This window comes from Plutella xylostella, chromosome 19 (assembly GCF_932276165.1).
Source record: "Plutella xylostella chromosome 19, ilPluXylo3.1, whole genome shotgun sequence".
Lineage (NCBI taxonomy): Eukaryota > Metazoa > Arthropoda > Insecta > Lepidoptera > Plutellidae > Plutella > Plutella xylostella.
Genome location: NC_063999.1, coordinates 4,305,151 through 4,325,911, shown reverse-complemented (window position 1 = coordinate 4,325,911; position 20,761 = coordinate 4,305,151). Strand labels below are relative to the sequence as shown.

The 20,761-nt window shown below is 38.6% G+C and overlaps 1 protein-coding gene and 1 long non-coding RNA gene across 4 annotated transcripts in view; both read left to right on the top strand.

Moving 5' to 3' along the window:
- Nucleotides 1-10,379, top strand: part of LOC105387224 (membralin) — a 92,744-nt gene extending 82,365 nt beyond the window's left edge. For all 3 annotated transcript variants that reach the window (XM_038105768.2, XM_011557921.3, XM_038105767.2), the window contains exons 10-12: nucleotides 1,365-1,464; nucleotides 7,398-7,712; nucleotides 7,827-10,379. In XM_038105768.2, the coding sequence (XP_037961696.2) occupies nucleotides 1,365-1,464; nucleotides 7,398-7,712; nucleotides 7,827-8,093 (682 nt within the window). In that variant the 3' untranslated portion in view covers nucleotides 8,094-10,379. The remainder of the gene's footprint in view (nucleotides 1-1,364; nucleotides 1,465-7,397; nucleotides 7,713-7,826) is intronic.
- Nucleotides 10,380-16,617: 6,238 nt separating this feature from the next.
- On the top strand, nucleotides 16,618-17,147 carry LOC125490034. Its single transcript, XR_007267405.1, has 2 exons — nucleotides 16,618-16,708; nucleotides 16,816-17,147. It is a non-coding gene; the product is annotated as an uncharacterized LOC125490034 (long non-coding RNA).
- Nucleotides 17,148-20,761: the final 3,614 nt, after the last annotated feature.

Here is a 20,761-nt window from a genome sequence, read left to right as displayed (position 1 = left end):
ATTACACTTTTGAGTAACCCAAATCTTTACCTATACATCACGTAGGATTGTGGACTATTCAATAAATCATTTTCTTTTCATATGAATTTCAAAACCATTTGTACGAGGTAAGCCCGTGTTTTATGAAGCTGTAACAGCGTGTAAGGCAAGTTCATAATTAGCGGAGCTCACTTCATATTAACATGTTTGTGCAACAACAGACTTCAAGCTTGCTGCAGGGTTACGATTCTTTTAAAGTATAAAAAAACATATCGGATGTAAAAAATATTTAAATCTACTTCAGATAGTAAAAATACACGTATCAAACAAAGTTCATATAGAGGACTGACTCAGCATATTTCGGCTTATTATATACATTTTTTAAAACCTGTAGATTATTTTTATTACATACATACATAACATTTTGATCTTTCCTACATTAGCATCACATAACCGTACTAACAGCGAGAGAGACCAATAAAAGCTACACAATACAAGACGACACTCGAAGAAAAATGTTTTTCTCAGTGAATATCGATTTCAAATAAAATTGCAACCTTTTCTGATAACGAGGCGACATCTCCCCTTTTCCGGGCCACGGCTCCCTATTCCGTGATTCTACTCGATTCTAATTCGAGTTTAACATAATGGTATATTTATATATTTTTATTATTACATAGGTTTTAAACTTTGCCTTTTTGGCATATTTAAATTTTTAAGAATCACCTAATTAATAGAATTTAGTTTAAAACATAAAAAGTACCAGCTTAAAGCGACACGGCTTTTGAGGATTGCGAGACACCTGATTCCCTAGATTTATGTAGTGGTAAAATAATTACACAATCGCATACAACTCACCTTCTCCGCATCAGAATAGCGCCCTGTTTGTCGCCCTCTCACATTGGGAATTTATCCACCGAAATAAGCAGATAACGAACCTAATGGCAGCCTCTTGTGAAATATATGAACGAGGATTGGCTCCTTACGGCGCCGGTCGCTGCATTTGAAAGACCTTCGAATGCTCAGTCGATGTCGAGGTGTCGGAGGGATTTTCCCAATTTGCGATTCATAGAAATATGATGTGTATGCCTTTTAGAAAGTACCTACTTAATCTGTGTAATAGCATCGTTTGTCAATTGAATTTGTCTAAAATGTTGGGTTTTAATTAAGGAGTCTGTGGCAAAAAGTTATACAAAAGTTATATCTATTCCCTATATGTGCGTGCTGGGAAATCAGCTAAAGACACTACACTCTCAACACGGTGTCATTAGTGTAGTCTAGTGTCACCGATACACTAATAAATGACCAAAAGCTGACTTTAATGAGCCATTCAAATATGAATAAAATAAAATGAAATTTAATGTGTTTCTGGTATTTGTCCTCAGATTCTTCTACCTGTACCACTTCTCTTTCTACGCGTACCACTACCGCTTCAACGGGCAGTACAGCAGCCTGGCGCTCGTCACCTCGTGGCTCTTCATACAGGTAAGACTATCATCACCAAGTGATACCGTCCTAATATAACGCACATCACGAAAAAAAACAATCCGATGACGATTTGTAACACCTCTTACTGGGATTACGTTAACTTATGAGACACCTACCTAGACAAGACATATTCCAACGATAAGCATAGATATCGTATAATAATATACTTCATAGTACCTACTACCATAAATATAACAAATAGATACTAAAGAACAAACTTTACTCTGATATCATAAAAAGAAAAATAAAATGGTTATAATTTGTTTTTCTACCATTCAATACAACAGCTATGACGTCAAAATGTTACCTATTTAAAAGCTTTAAACGCACCACCAATTTCGTGTTCACCGCCTCGTATAAAAATAATCCCAAACTTTCCTACAACGTGTTCTTTTAAAAACAAAACTTAACTCCAAAGAGAGTCCCTAAAACCGTTAGCGTTTCGACATCGAAAACCGAGGAGTGCGCGTCGGAAAAACAAAAGAAAATCAACGTGACCGCGAAGCGCCTCACTCACGACGCCAGCATTGCTGCAGTCGGAAATATTTGATACATGTAGGTAACTTGGGCTTCGGGCAATAGAACGCCCCATAACTATGTACGTTAGTTTGAATGATATAATTATCGTAGGCTACGTAATATAATGTAGGAATGTCATAATAATTATGATCTGTGCAAACGCCACGTGTCGCTCAATGTAGTCTCAACTCGCACGACGGACTCGTATGACTGAAGCGACCTATGTCATAAAGCAGTGCTCAGTGCCTGGCAGCTGTTTGCCTGCCCACTTTGATCTCCGGAGCCGCGGGCCCCGCAACTCTACACGTGCTGCCCACAAACAGACCGAAATTAATACCTAAAATGTTTATTTAAGACGGATATTAGCTCCCGCCCGTGTTGACCGCACCGTGAAAAATGTGCGAATAACCCGCCGCGGCTGTTGATGTAGGCCTCGTCTGGGGACGCCCCGTCCCTTACATTTTGTTTTATACTAAAAACACTGTATTTCGTATGTCGTTTGCCATAACGTCGGGACAAATTGAATATGATCCTTTTTCGTAATGACGGAATAAAGGTCCTGTCAAAGTAGCGCCGTGAGAGAGGTCACGAGGTCGGACGGACGTAAGATGGGATTTGGGCCGCGCCCGCGCGATTTATCATCGCAGTTATTATTATTTTTAAGTACAGAAGAAGAAGAAAAAAGCTTCTTAGCGGAGACGCGGCGCTCGCCCGCGCGCATTTATCAGCGAATCACGTTTCTCCACATGCTCGCCGAAACGTCGCTCACCCGAGTCACACTTCCTAACAAAATTAGGCTCTACCGCTCGCGAACAAAGTTAAATTTTCATTACAGAGAGTGCAGCCGTCTCCAGGCGGGCCTCGCGACTGCGTTAAAGTTTTGTCAAATGATTTCCCGACGCAATCCCAAATAATATCCTCGCGTAGGATCCCAACTAATGTTTTTGTCGCGAGCGCCCCCCGGGGCCGCCGGCGTTCGTCCTTACTTCTGACAATGAGGCTCTTGAACAAACGTCATTTGTGATTCACGAGAGACTACTGCGAAGTAACTACATACTTCATAATATGCTCCAGTTTTGTGTTTGTCGTTATTACGTAGCTCAATGCGAGAAATCGGAAGCTATTTACTGTCGAAAATGGCAACATGGCAAACAGCCGAATACTTGCCAACATGATACGTAGCGGTGAAACCGGAAGTGTTCCGGCGTCGATATCCGGTTGCGCCGGCCGGAAGCTGGCACTAGCGACCTATTCATATGAACTTGACTCCGGCCGGCCTTTCAGACGTACTTGCAATGCAGATGTCTCATTCTACCTAAAATTCTTCACCATATATTTTCAGGTTAGGATTCAAAAATATGATGTAAAGAAAATTTGAAGACTTGTGTATTTACAAATCCTTTATTTATTTTATAAGGAAAGCTAACAGCAATTTACACTAGTATATGGATACAAGTATCTTAAAGCTAATGACAAGATTTCACAATTAATTAAAGACAGAAGTACGTCATTACATAATTAAAGATGCGCACTTTAATTATCAGTACGTATTATTATCTTCTTCAGTAGTAGTATTAACAGCATCGGATTAATAGCCTGTGTCACTACTAGGTCATTATGATGAACATGTTTTTATCTCACAGAAACAGAGACTAAGTATAACATAGTAAGCGTGATCATACTAGAAGAAAGTTTTAATCAAAAACCTTTTTCGAGAAAATTAGTTTTACATTATTCAAAATTATTCATGTTTTCGTTAGTTCAACATAAAAATGCTTCAAGTATTCATGAACTGAAAATTCTGTATTAGGAAATTCCAAAACTCGCAATTGAGTGAAATTTTAAGCCAATGTTATGATAACATTGTAATTTCTGCCAAGATATTGAAGTTTTCTTGAAATAATTTTGTTTAGTAGAATATAATTTATTTAGTTGAATAAAGCAATAGGTTACTTGTTGGCCGGCGGCGGATGTCTCTCGCGGAATGTTCACTTCTTCTAGTTTATTTTATATTTCCTCTTATATTATTTCAGTCGCTGCCACGCTCCTGAAATTCTTTACATTCAATGTAAAATGTGAAACTTAATATCTCTTTTGTTATTAAGTTTATGCTCTACTGTTTGGGTTCCTTTGTGATATACTTTTCAACATGCTAAATCTCTTTGATCTTATTAGCTTTGAGATTCCAAAGTCAAGTAGAAGCTAGCGAAAAATTACACATCTTTTTAGCTTTATCTAACGAACATAGTTTAATAACAAGGGGTAGAGAATGAGAGCTTGAAGCGCGCGTATTGTGAAGTGAAGGCGGGGGGCGCGCGGGGCGGGCGGGCGGCGTAGGCTCGATCGGATTACAGCGCGGGGAAGCGCCGCGAAAAACAAGCAGCCCCCCTCGGCATGCAAAGTGGGGGCTTATCTTATAATCATCGAGCGTGTCAACTTATTAAAAATCATATTTCAGGAGCCCCCGCTCCGCCGGCGACGCGGCTCGCATAATATAAGCGGACGAGCGCGCGGCCGCTACATTAATTTTAAACGTACGACTTGTTGATAACTGGCTCAAACTAGGATTTGACGTAAATTAATAAGAGCACGACTTTAATAGCTCCCTCCCAAACCCGAGGCGGAACTTGGTGAATAAAAGTTTCTTTGCCTGAAATATTGAAATTGATTTTGTTAATTAATTGACTGCTTTAGAAAAGTTTTGAGTTTCAGGTAGATTATTTTAGCATTCTGTGGGAACAAGTGTGCTCCCAGGTTTCAGGCGAGCGTAATATATGAATTTCCACCGGAAGTATAATAGACGTTGGTTTAATTTTGAGTCTAGTATGAGAATCAAATGGACTTGCTAATGAGACTAGTGAGTGAAGACGAACCGCGAGGATCATAGTCTCACAAGGCTGCCTCGCACGAACATGTTACAGTAAAGTAAAGCAGTAACTTCATAAGTAAGACATTGTACAGTCTCTCTCATGAAACCATTCGCGAAGTGAAATTCATCGACGTCATCACATTGGCTAGACCTACATAGGCACGGCAGTATAGCACAAGTACATGAAGGTAAAATATAGCGTCGGCTGGGCGGCGTGGCCTCATTCGGCTAATTCCTGTCAGGCCCTAAACCAACAAGGGCCGGCCGCCATTATGGAAACACGGCTAAAGTGTGTAATCTTCCGGATCTCTCGCAAATTATAGTTCAACTTCACTCAAACAGAGCACGGTTTTGTGCCCTACATGCATAATTACCACGGAAAGCACCGTGTTTGCACTTGACATTGTGGGGGCGGATCGTTGTCGGTGGAAACTGTGTTCGCTATGAGAAGTCATCATGTTTGTTAGGTTTCGTGATAAGTTAAAATTGATATTTTATTTAATAAGCGTAATATACGGGTTCATGAAGGAATCATTTTGTAAGTGAGAGAAGGGAAAACACACCTTTACAAATTTTACCTATTCAAAATACCAAAATCACACAAAATATAGTAAATACTACTCGTTTCACCCTTGCAATACTTGTTAAAATAGATCCACATCTACTTCAAGCCAGTCTAATCAAGGATTTACTCCACTGGTGCAATAATATTCTCGCGTTTTTAAGACGTTTCAAAAGACGTAGCTTCCATCAGTTTTAACCGCCCTTTTAGAGATCCGCGAATTCCGCAATGGCTTGGGGGAGCGTAAAAATATTTTGTCATAATTAAATAGCAACACTTATTGCTACCAATAGGCAAACTAGTGTTAATTGTAGACTTTCTATTCAAAATACAATGTTATTTAATAGATAAATAAGTCCATTATATAGTTATGTTTATATTTATGTGTATACATATTTACGAAACATTAAAGTTTTTTTATCTTGTTACACATGATCGTATTTTACAAGAACCGCATACCTCTACAAAATACTCTCGTATTTGGATATTTTATTAAGTCCTAATCTGGACTCTTGATGTTTTCCATTCTAATTCGTTAGCGCAGAGCTGTGTGTCTGTCCGAGGATTAGTTAAATGTAAAGGAGATTCTTTCGGCAATAAAACGACTGCGAACCGGCAAAAGTCCTGCCGTCCTCGCCTTTCCTTTGCATTTTAAATCAAAATAACTTTGTGTTTAGAGTTCCCGCCATCTTGGCATAATCAACGCGCCCAGTAACATGTTTAAGACATTTTTGCGGCTAATTTTTTTAACATCACAAAGAACTTGTACTCTCTTTGAAGCTTTGAGTCGAGTGGAGCGGTCTTTCAGCTGTGCTGCCGTGCACCGCACGACTCGTATGTGTAGTTGTATGTACAATGTACATACTATCTTCTAGTCTTTGACTACGACTTTCCCCTCCATTTGACAGAATCGCACCAGAGCTTGGATGTTTCAATGCAGCCACCTTTTCCCCATTCATTATTAAGTTTCCTTTCAAACATAATCTGCTACAAACGATCTGTCAGCGAATATTTAAAAAAGGTTCGTTTTATTAACCCGGCTATCTGGCGCGCCGCGGATCTCAAAGCGGTCTCTGTTAATGGATGTATAAAAGGGCATCATCTCTGTCCATTAAATACCTTTTAAACGTTTGATCCTTTTTTATATTTGCCGTGCGATGATCCGGCGGGACTGGGGCAGCGGGTCGGGGCGCTCGCTGCAGCCTGCAATCTCATTATCGACGTTTTAACCAAATTATCTGACGAATTTTTATATATAGAGTGTGTTCTGTGTATATAGGTCAACTGTAGTTGTTTAATAGGTTTATGTGTAAAAGTATATCCCGGTAGGCGATGTAAGATACTTGTAGAAATTCATCAAATGTTACAAAATATGTAAAATGTGTCCAAAATACTTCAGACATAGGAAGGTACACGTAATATCAAGTAATAAAACTTCTAAATTAATTTTGTTTTGACACCCTGCTGATTTTATTTGCTAAATACTCATGTAATAACTGAATCATTAGTAAGGAGAGGCGTGTGTCGTGTGTGTTGGCGCGGTGCAGGTACTATAGCTGGCTGTATCGATGTCTGGAGCATCCTCCGGGCTCCGCGCGACGACTATAAATCATCGGGGTGTCGCAACTTGTCTCCGTAACCCGTTACACGAAAAAAATCACATCGGGAGGGAATAAGAAAATATAATTTCAAATAAAACTCGCGCCGGGCGCGGTCACAAGTTTCTTAATTAAAACTTACGTCGAGGGGAGCGCGCACTCTGACCCAGAAATAAATAAATAAGTCGGAATGTCTCGCGGCGACGGCGGCAGTCACGAGTCGCTCATTTATTTGTCCAGGAGTTTTGCTCAGTTGGACGGACGTGTCGCCTCGCGCCGCTAAACAAACTGCACGCCGCTCGCTCACCTGCCAGCCTATCGGCGGCTTATCCCTCGTTTACTTAACTACCCTACAGCTATTGACTCGGCGTTGTTGTTCCAGCACTCGATGCTGTACTTCTTCCACCACTACGAGCTGCCGGTGATACTACAGCAGGCGCAGCTGCAGCAGCTGTTGCTGCGCACGCACCACGGCATGGGCGGCGTGGTGGGGCTGGCCAACATCGCGGCGCTGGCCAGCGGCGCCGTGTACCAGGACGCGGGCACGGGCGCCGCCCCCGCGCCCACCGCGCAGTCCACCACGCAGACGGTCAGCGAGCCCGCGCACTCCACCACCACGCAGACCTCGCCCTCCGTGTCCACCGTCGAGACCAACACGCCGCTCGCGCCCGACGACCCCGCTGATGCTGGTTCTCAGGTAATATCCCTATACTACATGCCTTTTGTAGATCATCTGTCCAAGATATGAAAACACCCGTGCTGCGTCTTTCAGTGTGATGTAGCAACATTAAACTTCATTTCGTAATTTTAGAATGCCCTAAGAAACAACCCGAGCGGTGACAGCACTTTGAAAATAGAGGAGATCTCGCGGCAGGGCAGTGCCGAGCCCGCGCCAGCCAGTGGGCGCGTGGGCGCCGGCGACGGCGGTGCTGCGCGCGGGGCGGCGGGCGCGGGCGACGAGGCCGCCACGCTGGACCGCCGACGACGGGACCAGGCGGCTGAAGACGACCCGCCGCTGCTCAACCCCGGCGACCCCCCCTCCGACCGGATAGACCCCGAGGTCGACGAATTAGACTAACTACATAGTACTTCATAGGCTTAATAACTTACAATCTATATCAGATACCTATAGTCTATTTATTATAATAGATATTTTCAAATTCTATCGATGTCAGCTTATATTGGAGATGAATAATCTATTTCAATCCATTTTTGGCTTACCGAATGTTTTTTCTTAGTATAAAACATTTGAAAAGCTGATTGTGGATTGGCATAGTCTTATTAGTTTTCGACCTTAATGTATACTTATCTAAAATATATTCACAGATGCCACGAAAGTTACAACCCCTGAATAACGTATATTATGTGACATCGATTAATGTCAGTTACTTTCTTCTGTTGAGTCTCGAAGAAACAGACTTGAAATATACACGAATCTGGTTTAAATAAGCCGGAGGATCTTCCAGTGTATTTTAGAGAGTAAGATGCAAAGTCACATAGCCTTATTATTTTGCAATAATAACACCAGGTAATTTAAGTCTATTGAGTAACTAATTTATATTTTGTATGAACCATAGTCACTAAATGGCTGCTAGAGTAGTGTTTTAAACCAGATTGTTGTATATTTTGTGACGAATGAATTTTTAGTTACAGTTCTGATGTTGTACTGCGGATAGGTGGAATAGCGATCTGTTATTTAATTTGTGCTGCATTATGACTAGTGTCCCCATGATTATTTACCAAGTCACAAAACAGTTTTTATAATATTTTAAACTACTAAAATTATTTTATCAAGTTTTTTTAGTACGTCTACCATAATAAAATTTTCCTCTGCTATTAACTTAACAGTCTTTGACAACGTTGTATTATTTCTTTTAATTTTGGTTATATACCTATGTATGCTGAATGATTTAAATATTATGATCATAGCAATGCAATGGAATGGCTCGTATCATGGTATTTGCATGTTTTAAAAGTGCTTTCTATTTTAAATTACCTACCTTTATTCTAAAGACGTAATGTTCCTAAAATAATTTATAGAGCGGTAGTTTTTGACTTAATACATCTTAGATTCGTAAAGAATGTCGGCATAAAATCTATGTCTGTCTCTTTCTGTCGGTTTACTGTCAAAACAAGGTATGTAGCTATACCTACATTTAAGGTATTTCTGCAGCTCAACGATAGACTACTTTCAAAATATGCATTAGACTATGCTGTTTCAGCTTAGAGTTTAGTATATAAATGAAACGATCGCTATTTCGCCTATTAATTTTCGGGTTACATTGCAAGCTAGCAGGTTGTGAATGGTATTAGTAAGAACATAATAATATTTCCCGAACCCTCAAAGAAATGTGACTAGCAACTTTCAAACATCACACTCTCAAGATGTTCAACTACGTAGGTAGGTACTTATACTTTGTGAAATATGACAGATCCATACATTTTATTTATATTTTTTACAACGGAATATTAATTTAACTTACCAGGCATAAGAATCTGTCAATCAAACGTCTCGTATGAGACATGTTATATTTTAAAAGGATAGTTTAGATACTCTAGTCTAGTTTAGAGTATATCACGGGTATGAAACAAAGACAGAAAGTTATACACTTGACTTAGATGAAATGTTTCTCTAAATGACGACTTGATTTCAAATAAAACACAAGTTATACGTACTGCATTACAATCTTTGTGTTTTATAACTCTTTTTTTAAACACTTTATTTACTTAATCCTTCTGATGGTATCTTTCGGTGAAGTAAAATAATTCAACATTATTCTTGTGTTTAGCGGGTTTGAATTCTATTTTCATGCATGGTTTATATTTTATGTTTACTCATGAATACGGGTCGTATAAAACATTTAAAACATCCGTTTACTTTCAGCAAAGTTGTATAGGTATATCAACATCATTCAAACATAATATCTTCACTCCATAATTCTCCATAAACTGTTCATAAATACTTACGATGATAAATCCAGTCACCTTAAATACCACCTTCTGGACAGCTTGCAGTGTGGCCTCGACCCATAGAAGGCTCTAGTTCCCGGGACATAAACAGCTGGATATTATTTTTGTATGGAGTTTGACAGTTCTTACCCGCAATTTACACTAACCAGCTATAGTAAATGTTTCGGTCAACGCAAGCCCAAATGTAATAAAAACAAGGGTGATTGTAGTTCGTAAGACTATGCTGCTGCGACGGCAATGTATGTAAATAATAAATTCCTCTAATATATTATGTATTAGAAACACCACGTGTTATAATTAATTGTATTTGTTAATGTGGAGTTAGCTTAGTGGCCGGCGCAGGAAGATGTTGTAATTTTCAGTGATTTAGTTTAATAAAAGTTTTTCGTTCATATTTTGCGAGCATCATTTCATTAGCCATCCCACACGTCTTCTTCCTAGTTTCTAATGCGGTAGGCAATGATTATGACAACCGCTTGCAATTATAATCCTAGTAAAGTATACTTCTGTTTTTCTTTTGCTATCAAAAGTCGTTCAAACTGGTCATAAATAATTACTTCTTTCTTCCAAATGTAGGATCATTGTATGATATTCACGTTAGATGGTCTTTAAACTAGTCTATTCATCATCATCCCATATTCGGTCGAGGAAGACCGAGGACAGAGTGTTGTGGTGTTCCTTGGGAAATTACTATAATGATCGGATGACATTAAGTAAGAAGACTTTTATCCCTTGAAAAGAACACAAAATGCATTTCGACCCTAACTTCGAAGCATAAAGTTAAACATATTGTGGCAATGCCTCAGCCACTGCTTGTAAGAGTGCTGTTTTCTGTGTCTGGTGGTAGCTGTGTTGTTGAGCCGTGCTAGCGTCCCTGCCGCAGCGAGGAGCTGCATTCCCGCCGTCAGCCGGTATTAGAAAGAGATTCAAACTTTACATTAGGTAGGTAGTGTTCAATTTATTTACCTACCGAGCCTACGTATTTACCTAATCGAGTAAGTTCGCTGTCGACGGCTGAATGAAATAAAAATAATTGGTAAGTAATAAAAAGCTTTTATTTGAATAAGTATAAATCATTGTTAATTCATCATCAAATTATTATTAGTAGCGTAACACAATATGAATACATAAAACAATAGGCACCGCAATTATAGGTTGCGAAGTGCGTTCCCAAGTTTTTGTTTTTAGTTATTTATTTACTATTCATTACGTCAACAATGATTTGTAATCCATAGGTAATGCTATGTTCTAGATGTGTAAAATGTCAAGTGAAGTTATATAATGAATCGCTTAATTCGAAAATATAATTTATTAACCATCCAGTATAGTTAAACATTAAAAATGAATGGAATTTACACATGATTTATTTTAAAAGCAAACTTAAATAAGTCGACGCTTACCTAGATAGTGTTTTTATTTAAACATTATTATAAATCAGTTAAACATTCACTACGTTAAAATTAAAATATTGTGAGTCTTCGTTTGCGGTGAAGCGGTGCATGGCAGTGCCCCGAGCGGCGAGCGGCACACGTGAACTGGAAGAGGTTGATGGAGTAGAACCCTGTAAAAGACAAATCATTCGTTTCAATGGGATCAGATGTTCCTTTTTTCTTACATTCGACAACATAGTCAGATTATTGCAAATGCGGGGGGGTATATTGAAATTTATTTAAGTTTTTACATTTTATGTTCATTTATAAAGTTGGTAGTATCAATTGGTCCTTAATACGTGTCGTCGCGTCGTGGTATTTTTTATATATTTCTCGGGTAATCTGCATGGGATATTTTCGAAAACATTAATCCATGTCCACGCCTAATACCTTTGTCTAAGTATTTTTTTTAATAAAACATTGCAGACACAGTTAAAGCCATGTTAAAACATAAACCTTGGTCATCAAACTAGGATTCTCTGTGCTGTGAGGACCAGTATAAATTCAGAAACTGTTAATTACTTACTTACTTGTTACTACTGTATTGTTGTTATATGAATTTTTATTGCAAAAAAGTGTACAAAGTGTGTAAAGTTATAGTGATGCAAGTGAATTTTCCTCACGAGGGGCCTCCTGACAACCTTCATTGAACGTGCCTGCCAAAAAATCTAAGGTACGTACCAATGTTAGTTATTTATTATATAGTTTGAAGCAAATAATTCAAAATTTAAGCAAATGCTATGCATAATTCTATGCTTAAAGTAAATTTCCTTAGGATTGATAAGAGCACCAAATGTTTTTTTAAATAAGTACTTAAAAAATATTCATAAATTGCGATCAACAAGAAAATACAATTCCAATTGCCTTTTCCACAAATCTTGTTACTTTCCTTCCTGACTAAAAAATGTCCACCTGAATTGCGTTTAAACAATCATTATATGCACTAACTCAATCATTCATTCTTCCGCTATCAATCATCAATAAGGTATAATAAATTAGTACATAGAGACACAATCAAAACATAAACTTGTTGAATTTCTTCGTTTCTTGCTTCTCTCTTCTTGTGTGCAGGCGCAGGCTCGAAGCAACTCACCCTGTCAGCTACGTGTATTCTCAAGCAATAACATCTCACAATGTGTGTTAATTCCCCAAGAATACACGTGACCTCCAAGTTAGATATTTTCTCTTCAGTTCGCGTGTATCTTCATCTTCTTCGGAGAAAAGGTGCTTGAAGGTATTTATGAGTAGGTACAAGAGTAGGCACACAATTTGATGTCGTCATCAAAACCTATCGTTATGATGATGATAATGCCATAGCATCCCCATCATCATAACAATGGGTTATTGATGTTGGTCCTTACAGCAGAATAACAGCATACTTTACGCTGTAGATTCAAAATATTAATACATTAATAACTAAGTACGTATTTACTTTTTAGGATGTAATAGGCTATTAATAAAAATCTTACATAAATAGGAACTTAAAACAATTTTGGTATCAAAAGTAATATTTGTATGGAAAATAAATGTCCTATTAACACAATCATCATAAACTAAATAAATTCAACCAATCACACCATGACTAGCATATCCTCATTTTATCCTATTTACCCATCTCTTTTATCTCTTACCAATCCACAAAGAGCATCGTCACTCCAAAAAAGCACGGCGAAATCAATCGAACATTATCAGTTGACTACATCACCCCATCCTTCCGCCGTAGGCCCGTGGAGGGCAGCGGGACTAATCCTCTTGCCACATTCGAGGACACGAACGGCCCCGGGCCGGGTAATCCCGGTTTCAGCCGGATCACCGGATAGTCCGGCAGTCCGGCCGGTCCGGATCACGGGGGTTATCTGTGGAACGAAACAGAGCCGAGTGATTGTCGAGATTAAACGAAGGTGCGTGGTCTGTGCAGCGGCAGGCGCTGGCACGTTTTGTTCACTGTAAATGGATGGATTCTTCTTTTGTTTCAGTGTGCTAGGCCTATGTGGGGACACTTTTGCGTAAAGCGGGGTTTTACTTTCATCTGCAACATATAAGTATGCATGAAAACTTGGATGCTGAATTAATAATCTAAATAAATTATTTCAATTGACTGCCGATGTTGGACATAGTAAGTATGCTAACGGACACTAACTTACAATAGCTGAAGATGCACATAATTGCCTCTTACAACAAAGCCTGACACAAATAGGATTTCCAGGAATCTGCTGAAAATCGTAGATACATGTTGCTAGGTATTTATGTAATGTAGTAGCATGCCATTATTCAGTTTCAGCAATGACGGCCGCGGAACAATAGGCCGCGGTGAGTCAGTTCACCGATTTTACCACACATCCTACATACAATATAATTCGCGAATTCATCTGTTATTGTTATATCGGTTATTTCATCAAATTCAATATTTCTGCGAATTTCGCGTTGTTTGCAACAGGCAGATATCAAAATGAAAATCGTTATGCAAACGTTAAAATTTATGGTAACTGCATTTATTTTGCTACCTATTAATATAAAGAGCATGGTTCATTAAGAGAGGCGTGTATCAACCAGGGGATGATCACAATGATAAGTCAAGTTAATGATTGGAAAGTTTTAGTGGATTAGAAAAACTAAATTTTCAGTATCTCGTACATGTAATTTTAGTCACATGACTACTCATGATAATGTATCGGCCTCATTATCGTTTAAGAAGCTACAAAACACCATATTTTCCTTATATCGGGAACAACACTATGAAGATACAAATCTGTTGGTCGCTCTACAGTATACAGATATTATTACTCGTAGTAGTTTCTCATAGCCACCAAAAAACCAAACCCGGCGATGTAACAAAGAGTAACAATGAACCAGTAAAGCTGCTCAGATGGAGTAAATCGGTTAACAAAAGGTTTGTTGGCTGAGCCGGGTCACCTGGCGCCAGTCTGCTATATCGCTCACACACTGTCGATGCAGCGCGGCATTGCTTGTCATATAGTTTGCTCAAATTGTGATAAAATAATAAAAGTAAAGTAAAGTAAAAGTAAAAATGTTTATTTCCTTTAAAATATACAAGAGATGGTGATGTACTGACCACACTAGGCAATGCCTGTCCCGTGGAGGATAGAGATAATAATTAACCCATTTAAATACGGCTTTACAAGAACATAAAACTTATCTGTATATACAATCTTGGATAAATTTGATATATGTTAGAAAATCAAATAAAAAAGTGTGTTTTAGTGTGTGTGTCTGTGTGTCTGTGTGTGTGTGTGTGTGTCTGTGTGTTTGTGTGGGTGATGGTGTGTGTGTGTATTTGTGTGTTTAGATTACTTTACAAGGAGTGCCAGAAGGTGTGTATGCGGTAAGTGCCAGGAGGTGTGATGAAATGTGTGCTATTTTAACTGTTAATACTGGAAAGAGACTGGTGTTCCATAAAGTGTGGACTGTAAAAGAGTTTTTTTTTATGTTTTACATTTTAGTTTTAAAGGTGACTGAATGTGTGCGAATGCGATCTTTAATTTACGAGGGTTTTTAAGTTATATTATTGTTTTAGCAGACTAGCGTCGCCAGGTCGGGCGAGGGCGGCCGGAGCCGATCTGACACGAGTCAACGTTCATCTGATAACCCGGCTCCGGGACGCTTAGATCTCTCTTTGATGTCCCGTGCACTTTGTAGTGAGTTGGACTCACATAATACCCTTGAACGTCCTTATTTCGTATGAAGTAAAAGTCAAATTTGAACTGAAAAAGTGCAACACTTGAGTTACTATTTAATTTAATACCCTAGTTTTGGCTTGACTCTTGGCACAAACTATAAACGCGCGGTATGCCACAAACCCGCTACAGAGCGTCTAGTACGGGCTTGCAATATATGTCAACGTTGATAGAAATCGTAAGCACGCCAAACTATTAGTTTCCAAGTTAATTGGTAGTATGAGTTACATTTTTTTATTATAGTTCATGCGATATCGTTTATGCTACAACTCGATTGTGCGAACTTCACTCTAGATACTTTACCTCTTTCTAGCGCTTGTAAAAAGAAAGGGCAAACACACATGTCATTTTGGCGTCTTGATTTTCGTATATTATATGTCAATGACTCTAACCAAAATATATATGTCAATCAATGTCAATGACTCTAACAAAAACAAACTGAAATTTGGTTTATAGTGCCACAATCTTATCTGTTCCGGTGGTCAAAATGTGCAACTAACGAGACGTCATTTTCAAACGTCATTTCATACTCTGTGCGTTATTTGAGTTGTCAATTTCTGCGAAGAGGCTGGCGCTACGTTATTTAATTTGTTTTGTGATTTTCCGGGTGAAATAATGCCAAAAGCGCTGAAAAGTGATGCAAGAAAAGTAATACTAGATATATTGGCTTTTATGCAGGAAGAATAACGTATTCAGGCGCCTTTAATTCCGTTTGAAAAATTGGAAGAACGAGTTGCAGCGGCTACAGGTTAGTGTTGCCAAATATGACGAATAATTTTACCCGTATACTCACATGCAATTTTATTAATATTTTCCTGAGAGACCCGTACCCCAGCAGTGGGGACGGGATGGGTCATGATGAAAAGTATATAAATTTTATTTTTCTTTGATTACAGGTGTGAGGACATGACATGACACTTTAAATCTTAGGCAGTATACCAAGAAGAATTTCGCGCACCTGCAGCGATTTTAGACGAAATAATGATGATTAACGACATGTTCTCCCAATCTATCAAGGGTTGGCTGGAAGAAATTGCTTTTTGGCAATTAGCCTTTGCACATTGTCTGAATTTCTTTTAATTTTATGCTCTTATTTCTTGTTACTTTAGAAAATGTAAAATAAAGTGTTCAGAAATAAATAAATAATAATAAATAAATTTTAAGACTGTCTATCTCGGTATTTCCACGACCCACAGATGATATTACCTATACCATTGTAATCTAGATTTAATCTCCTATATCATCAGAGCTTATTTTATTTCTGTTCGCCGTATACAAATTTTCCATACAACAAATGTCGTTTGATATATAATATCCTCTTTCATTTACTATCGACCCAATATTTTGATTTATCTATACTTATGAATGTACCTACCTAATTATAAAATAGGCAATAGCAGAAATGCATTGTCGTTTAAACCACAAATAGGCAAAATTTAATCGATGGCATCACTGGATTCGATCACAGCGATGCCGTCACCGGAACAGATAAGATTGTGGCACTATACAAGCTTTTATTTATAAAAATTATAGAATTAAGAATGATCCTCACAAGTGCATCGCAATTCGAAGTACCTAATTGTAGATTTTATGGAAAGGTAAGTACCTACCTACCTATATACTTATTATGTTTACGATAACTTAAGGTAAAATTGTAGGAATAAATAATATTTTACTAGACCTAATCTATTCGTACTATTTACAGGAATGGGGACCTAAACAAGCCTGCCGATGGACCCCACGGCAGGTTAACTGCCATAAATAAATGTCCGTACATGGTGTAGAATCTCCTACGACCTATTCTGCACATGTGGGGAGCCCAAGACGCTCTGTCGTTGGACGAAGCTCAAGATGCCCTGTCGTCGGAAGAAGCCCAATACTTGTTGCCCCACTGAGACCAAAGCAGAGTCCTAGGACAACCCGTCGACGCGTGATTCGTCCGAGGCAGTCAACGCCGCGACGCTATCGTCCTCTCGTGGGGATTTAGGCCATTTATGTAATGGATAACTATATAAGTAATAAATGATTATTTTTAAACATTTATTTTTCATTTCTAAGGGTGCTTACGTAAAGAATCGGGTTCCCTGTACGGTACGGGTAGATACAGGTAACCAGTATCTCTATGTAAGCACCCTAATGGTGATATACATTGGTTCAGTGCCTGGACGCAGTAAGGCAGATTTCACGACACAGTCGCATTGGACTTGGTTGAAAATAGCGTCCAAGCGGGATCAGTACCAACATAGTACTCTACTGGGTCCAGTCACTGAACCAATATAAACTATCTCTAATAACAAGCACTATTCCTGCCATCATTACTCCGCATTCTTAAGTTTGTGTTAGTTCCTAGTGGTTAATAGGGTTTCCTCTGCCTCTGCAGCCATTCGCCAAGCAAAATATGATCGCTGATAGTCACAAATTAAATTCTAACTAGATCCTAACCAACAACAAAAACGCTATGAAAGTTTTCGAATTCGTTGAAGCTGACTACCTAAGATCTGTCAAACATGTAACTCGTACTACCAAAAAGCTATAATTTACACGTAAACTTATTTCGTTTTTTAAAACTACGATTTGAAATAACTCATACTACCAATTTTAGTTTATGATAGTTTCCGCTAGAGGCGCTGCTTGTAAATGTATGGAAGAAAACTGAAACTATAAACGTTGTGTCAACTATCAACAACCTATACTAGACGTACAGAGCATAATGTTACAACCCTATTATGCCAAATCATGGTACAAAATATTCTACGATTTAGTTTGCTACGAATGACTACGGCGTAGGTTGCTACGAATTTGCTACGGCGCGTAGCGTGCTACGAGCTATCTACGCCGTAGTCATGTAACACTTTTTAGATCTATTTAACATTTATAATAATTTTCTCACAAAATAAATATTAAATTTGAGCATTTAAAACCTCCAACGGAAATAAACCTAAAAAGCATTTGAGAGCGCCAGTGCGGAATGTAAAACAGTTTAGTTGGCCCGCTGGCGGCGGCTAAAAGTGCAGCGGCTCATAAATATGAACGACAATTAGATCCCACTGCCTCCGCTGCCTCCGCCTGGCGCGCTGCCAGCCACCTGTTGCAGCTGAACTACTGGAGCTGAACTAGCCCATCCACGAATTATTTCTCTATTGCGGGTTTGGTCATGGATATCTAAGAGTATAGTCTCCTACTTCCATTTCTTGCGAGTAGTCAATATCAACAAGATTAGTGGTAATTTAATTGGACCAAATATGAGCATTACAAAAAAGCATTCTAGTATGTTTTATACTAATTACGCGGGCAGAAATATATAAACTAAAATTCATGCATTGCACAATATTAAATATACAACTTTTATCAAAAAATAATATTAGAATTTACCAGCTCCAAGTAGATACTGCACACCACATGCTCTGGCTCCTCGACTATTTATATGTAAATGTTCCCCGGAATCACAGACTTCAACTCCACAACAACGAAATATCATCCACTTTACAGCTTACACCATAAGGCTCATTCTCCCACAACAGCGTTAAAATCCACAGACCCTGTCACAGATGTACGTTACCTTTTGTACATGATTATCCATGTTGCGACACTGCGTTCGCAAATACCTACAACTAAATTGGGTTTTAAGCTGCAGCCTTACAGTATGTTTTTGAATACGACATGTTTATTGCCGCGCGAACTGCGGTGATTTGTGGCGTCGACGCATATGTTGACAATTGTTGCCGATAGTTTTAAATTTACTGTGCAATAAAAGAAATATGGATTTGAACTTTGGAAACATTTTTAAATACAAGTACAACAGTGGTGGTGTAACGGTACGATTTCGACTACCAATGGTGAGGTCGTAGGTTTGAATCCTGCCATGTATACTAGTGAATTCTTTAGAAATAAGGAATTTAAGTACAATTATACCACGTGCTCTTACGGTGACGAAAAACATCGTAAGGAATTTATGAACACACCAACCCGCCATGGCCCAGCGTGATGGGAAATGGTCCAAGTTTATGAAGGCAATTTAGACCTTTTGATTAGGTACAAATACTAACACCTCCACATACAACATAAACTCATCCCAAAAGTCGCATTATTTACTCGGCAACAAATAGCCAATTATATAAATTAATTCATTTCCAATTCTCAAATTGCAAACACGTGCAAAAGCTTTTATTTAAAAGCATTAAAACGTTCAAAGTACAATTCCCCATTTTTATGCTGCACAGCGACTGTGTCTGAAAGCTTCAACATTCGACAAGGACCCGGCGGCGCCGCCACAAAAGCAAAATTAATTTTAAAAACACACCAAAAGAAATTAACTTCCAGCTAAGAACAGGGAAACGGTAAAAGTTTCAAACGAGGGAACACTTAGAGAGGACTTGGCAATAATGAAGGAGATATTGTGGAGAGTCGAGCGGAATAAAAAATACCACCATTAGTTTTTTATAACACGTCTCCGCTGCCGCCTAGCTCCGCGACCAACACCCAATCTTCTCTTAAGAGATATTAATTAACTAGAAAACAATCCCAGCCATTTTAATCCTTGAGTCTGTGTAATACGTTACTTTACGTTGGCCCGCCAGAGCAGGGCTCACAGGTTGTTTAACTTAGCCGAGCTGCCTCCCCGGTGCACTTAAGTCTGCGACATTTCAGACTAATTTTTATATACCTTTTTGTAAGAGCTCAGGATAATCGAACTGCCAATCTCAGCTGCGAACAAAGAATTTCCGGAATGACAACGGCACTGGGCGGAAACTAAAGGATATGCAATAAATCAGATTCCTTGTCATAGTCTTGACAGGATTTTAAGGAACTTCGGGAATTCATAGTTCATTTTTCAGTTTAAGTATAAGGAAATATAATTTATTTAAATAATATGTATTGTCTTACTATAAATACCTATATCCAAAAATAATTCAAAGTAACCCGTATCACACCAACTACAGTATCTAAAAACAAATGAATTGTGCACAAAACAAATGACAAGCTTCGTCCGTGTGTTTTCGTAAATCGCGCCCGGCGCAGGTGCCAGGGCTGCGACTGACTCGACAGGTAATTAAAATGCTAATGAGAACCGCGAGGCAACCCTAGCGAGACAGCCCAATCGATTTATTTACATGCAATCTTCTTTTGAAGACGCCTTTTGCGGTGTGCAAATAAATATATTATGATATATTTGTATTTGATTCTGTTGCGTTTGCGTTATTGGAGTTTGTTTTGGGTTCAAAGGATTTTATTAATTTACCTTTTGGTTTTTTTTTTCAATTTCAATGTGTTCAAATATTAGTAATAATATTCAATTTATTATTTATCATATAAATAATATAATATTTTTTGCCATTTTTATCAGTATTTTTCCCTCACATCGTATGATACCATTTTACAGAGAGACATATCTTAATATCCATCTGAGGAAACTTCCAATATAAATTAAACGTTTCAAGCGCGTGCTGTGAAGCTGAAGCGATCGACGTCGGCGGCGGCGGCGGCACACATCAAAGGGCTCACCGCCTTCAAGTTATTTCACGACAACTTTAAATGAATTCCCTTAATTACACTAGTGTTGATTCGAAACACCCCCGAGACTCCCCTTAAATTAAACCTATTGATGGTATTTATATGGCTTTATCGTTTATAGTTGTTTCAGTTTACGGAGA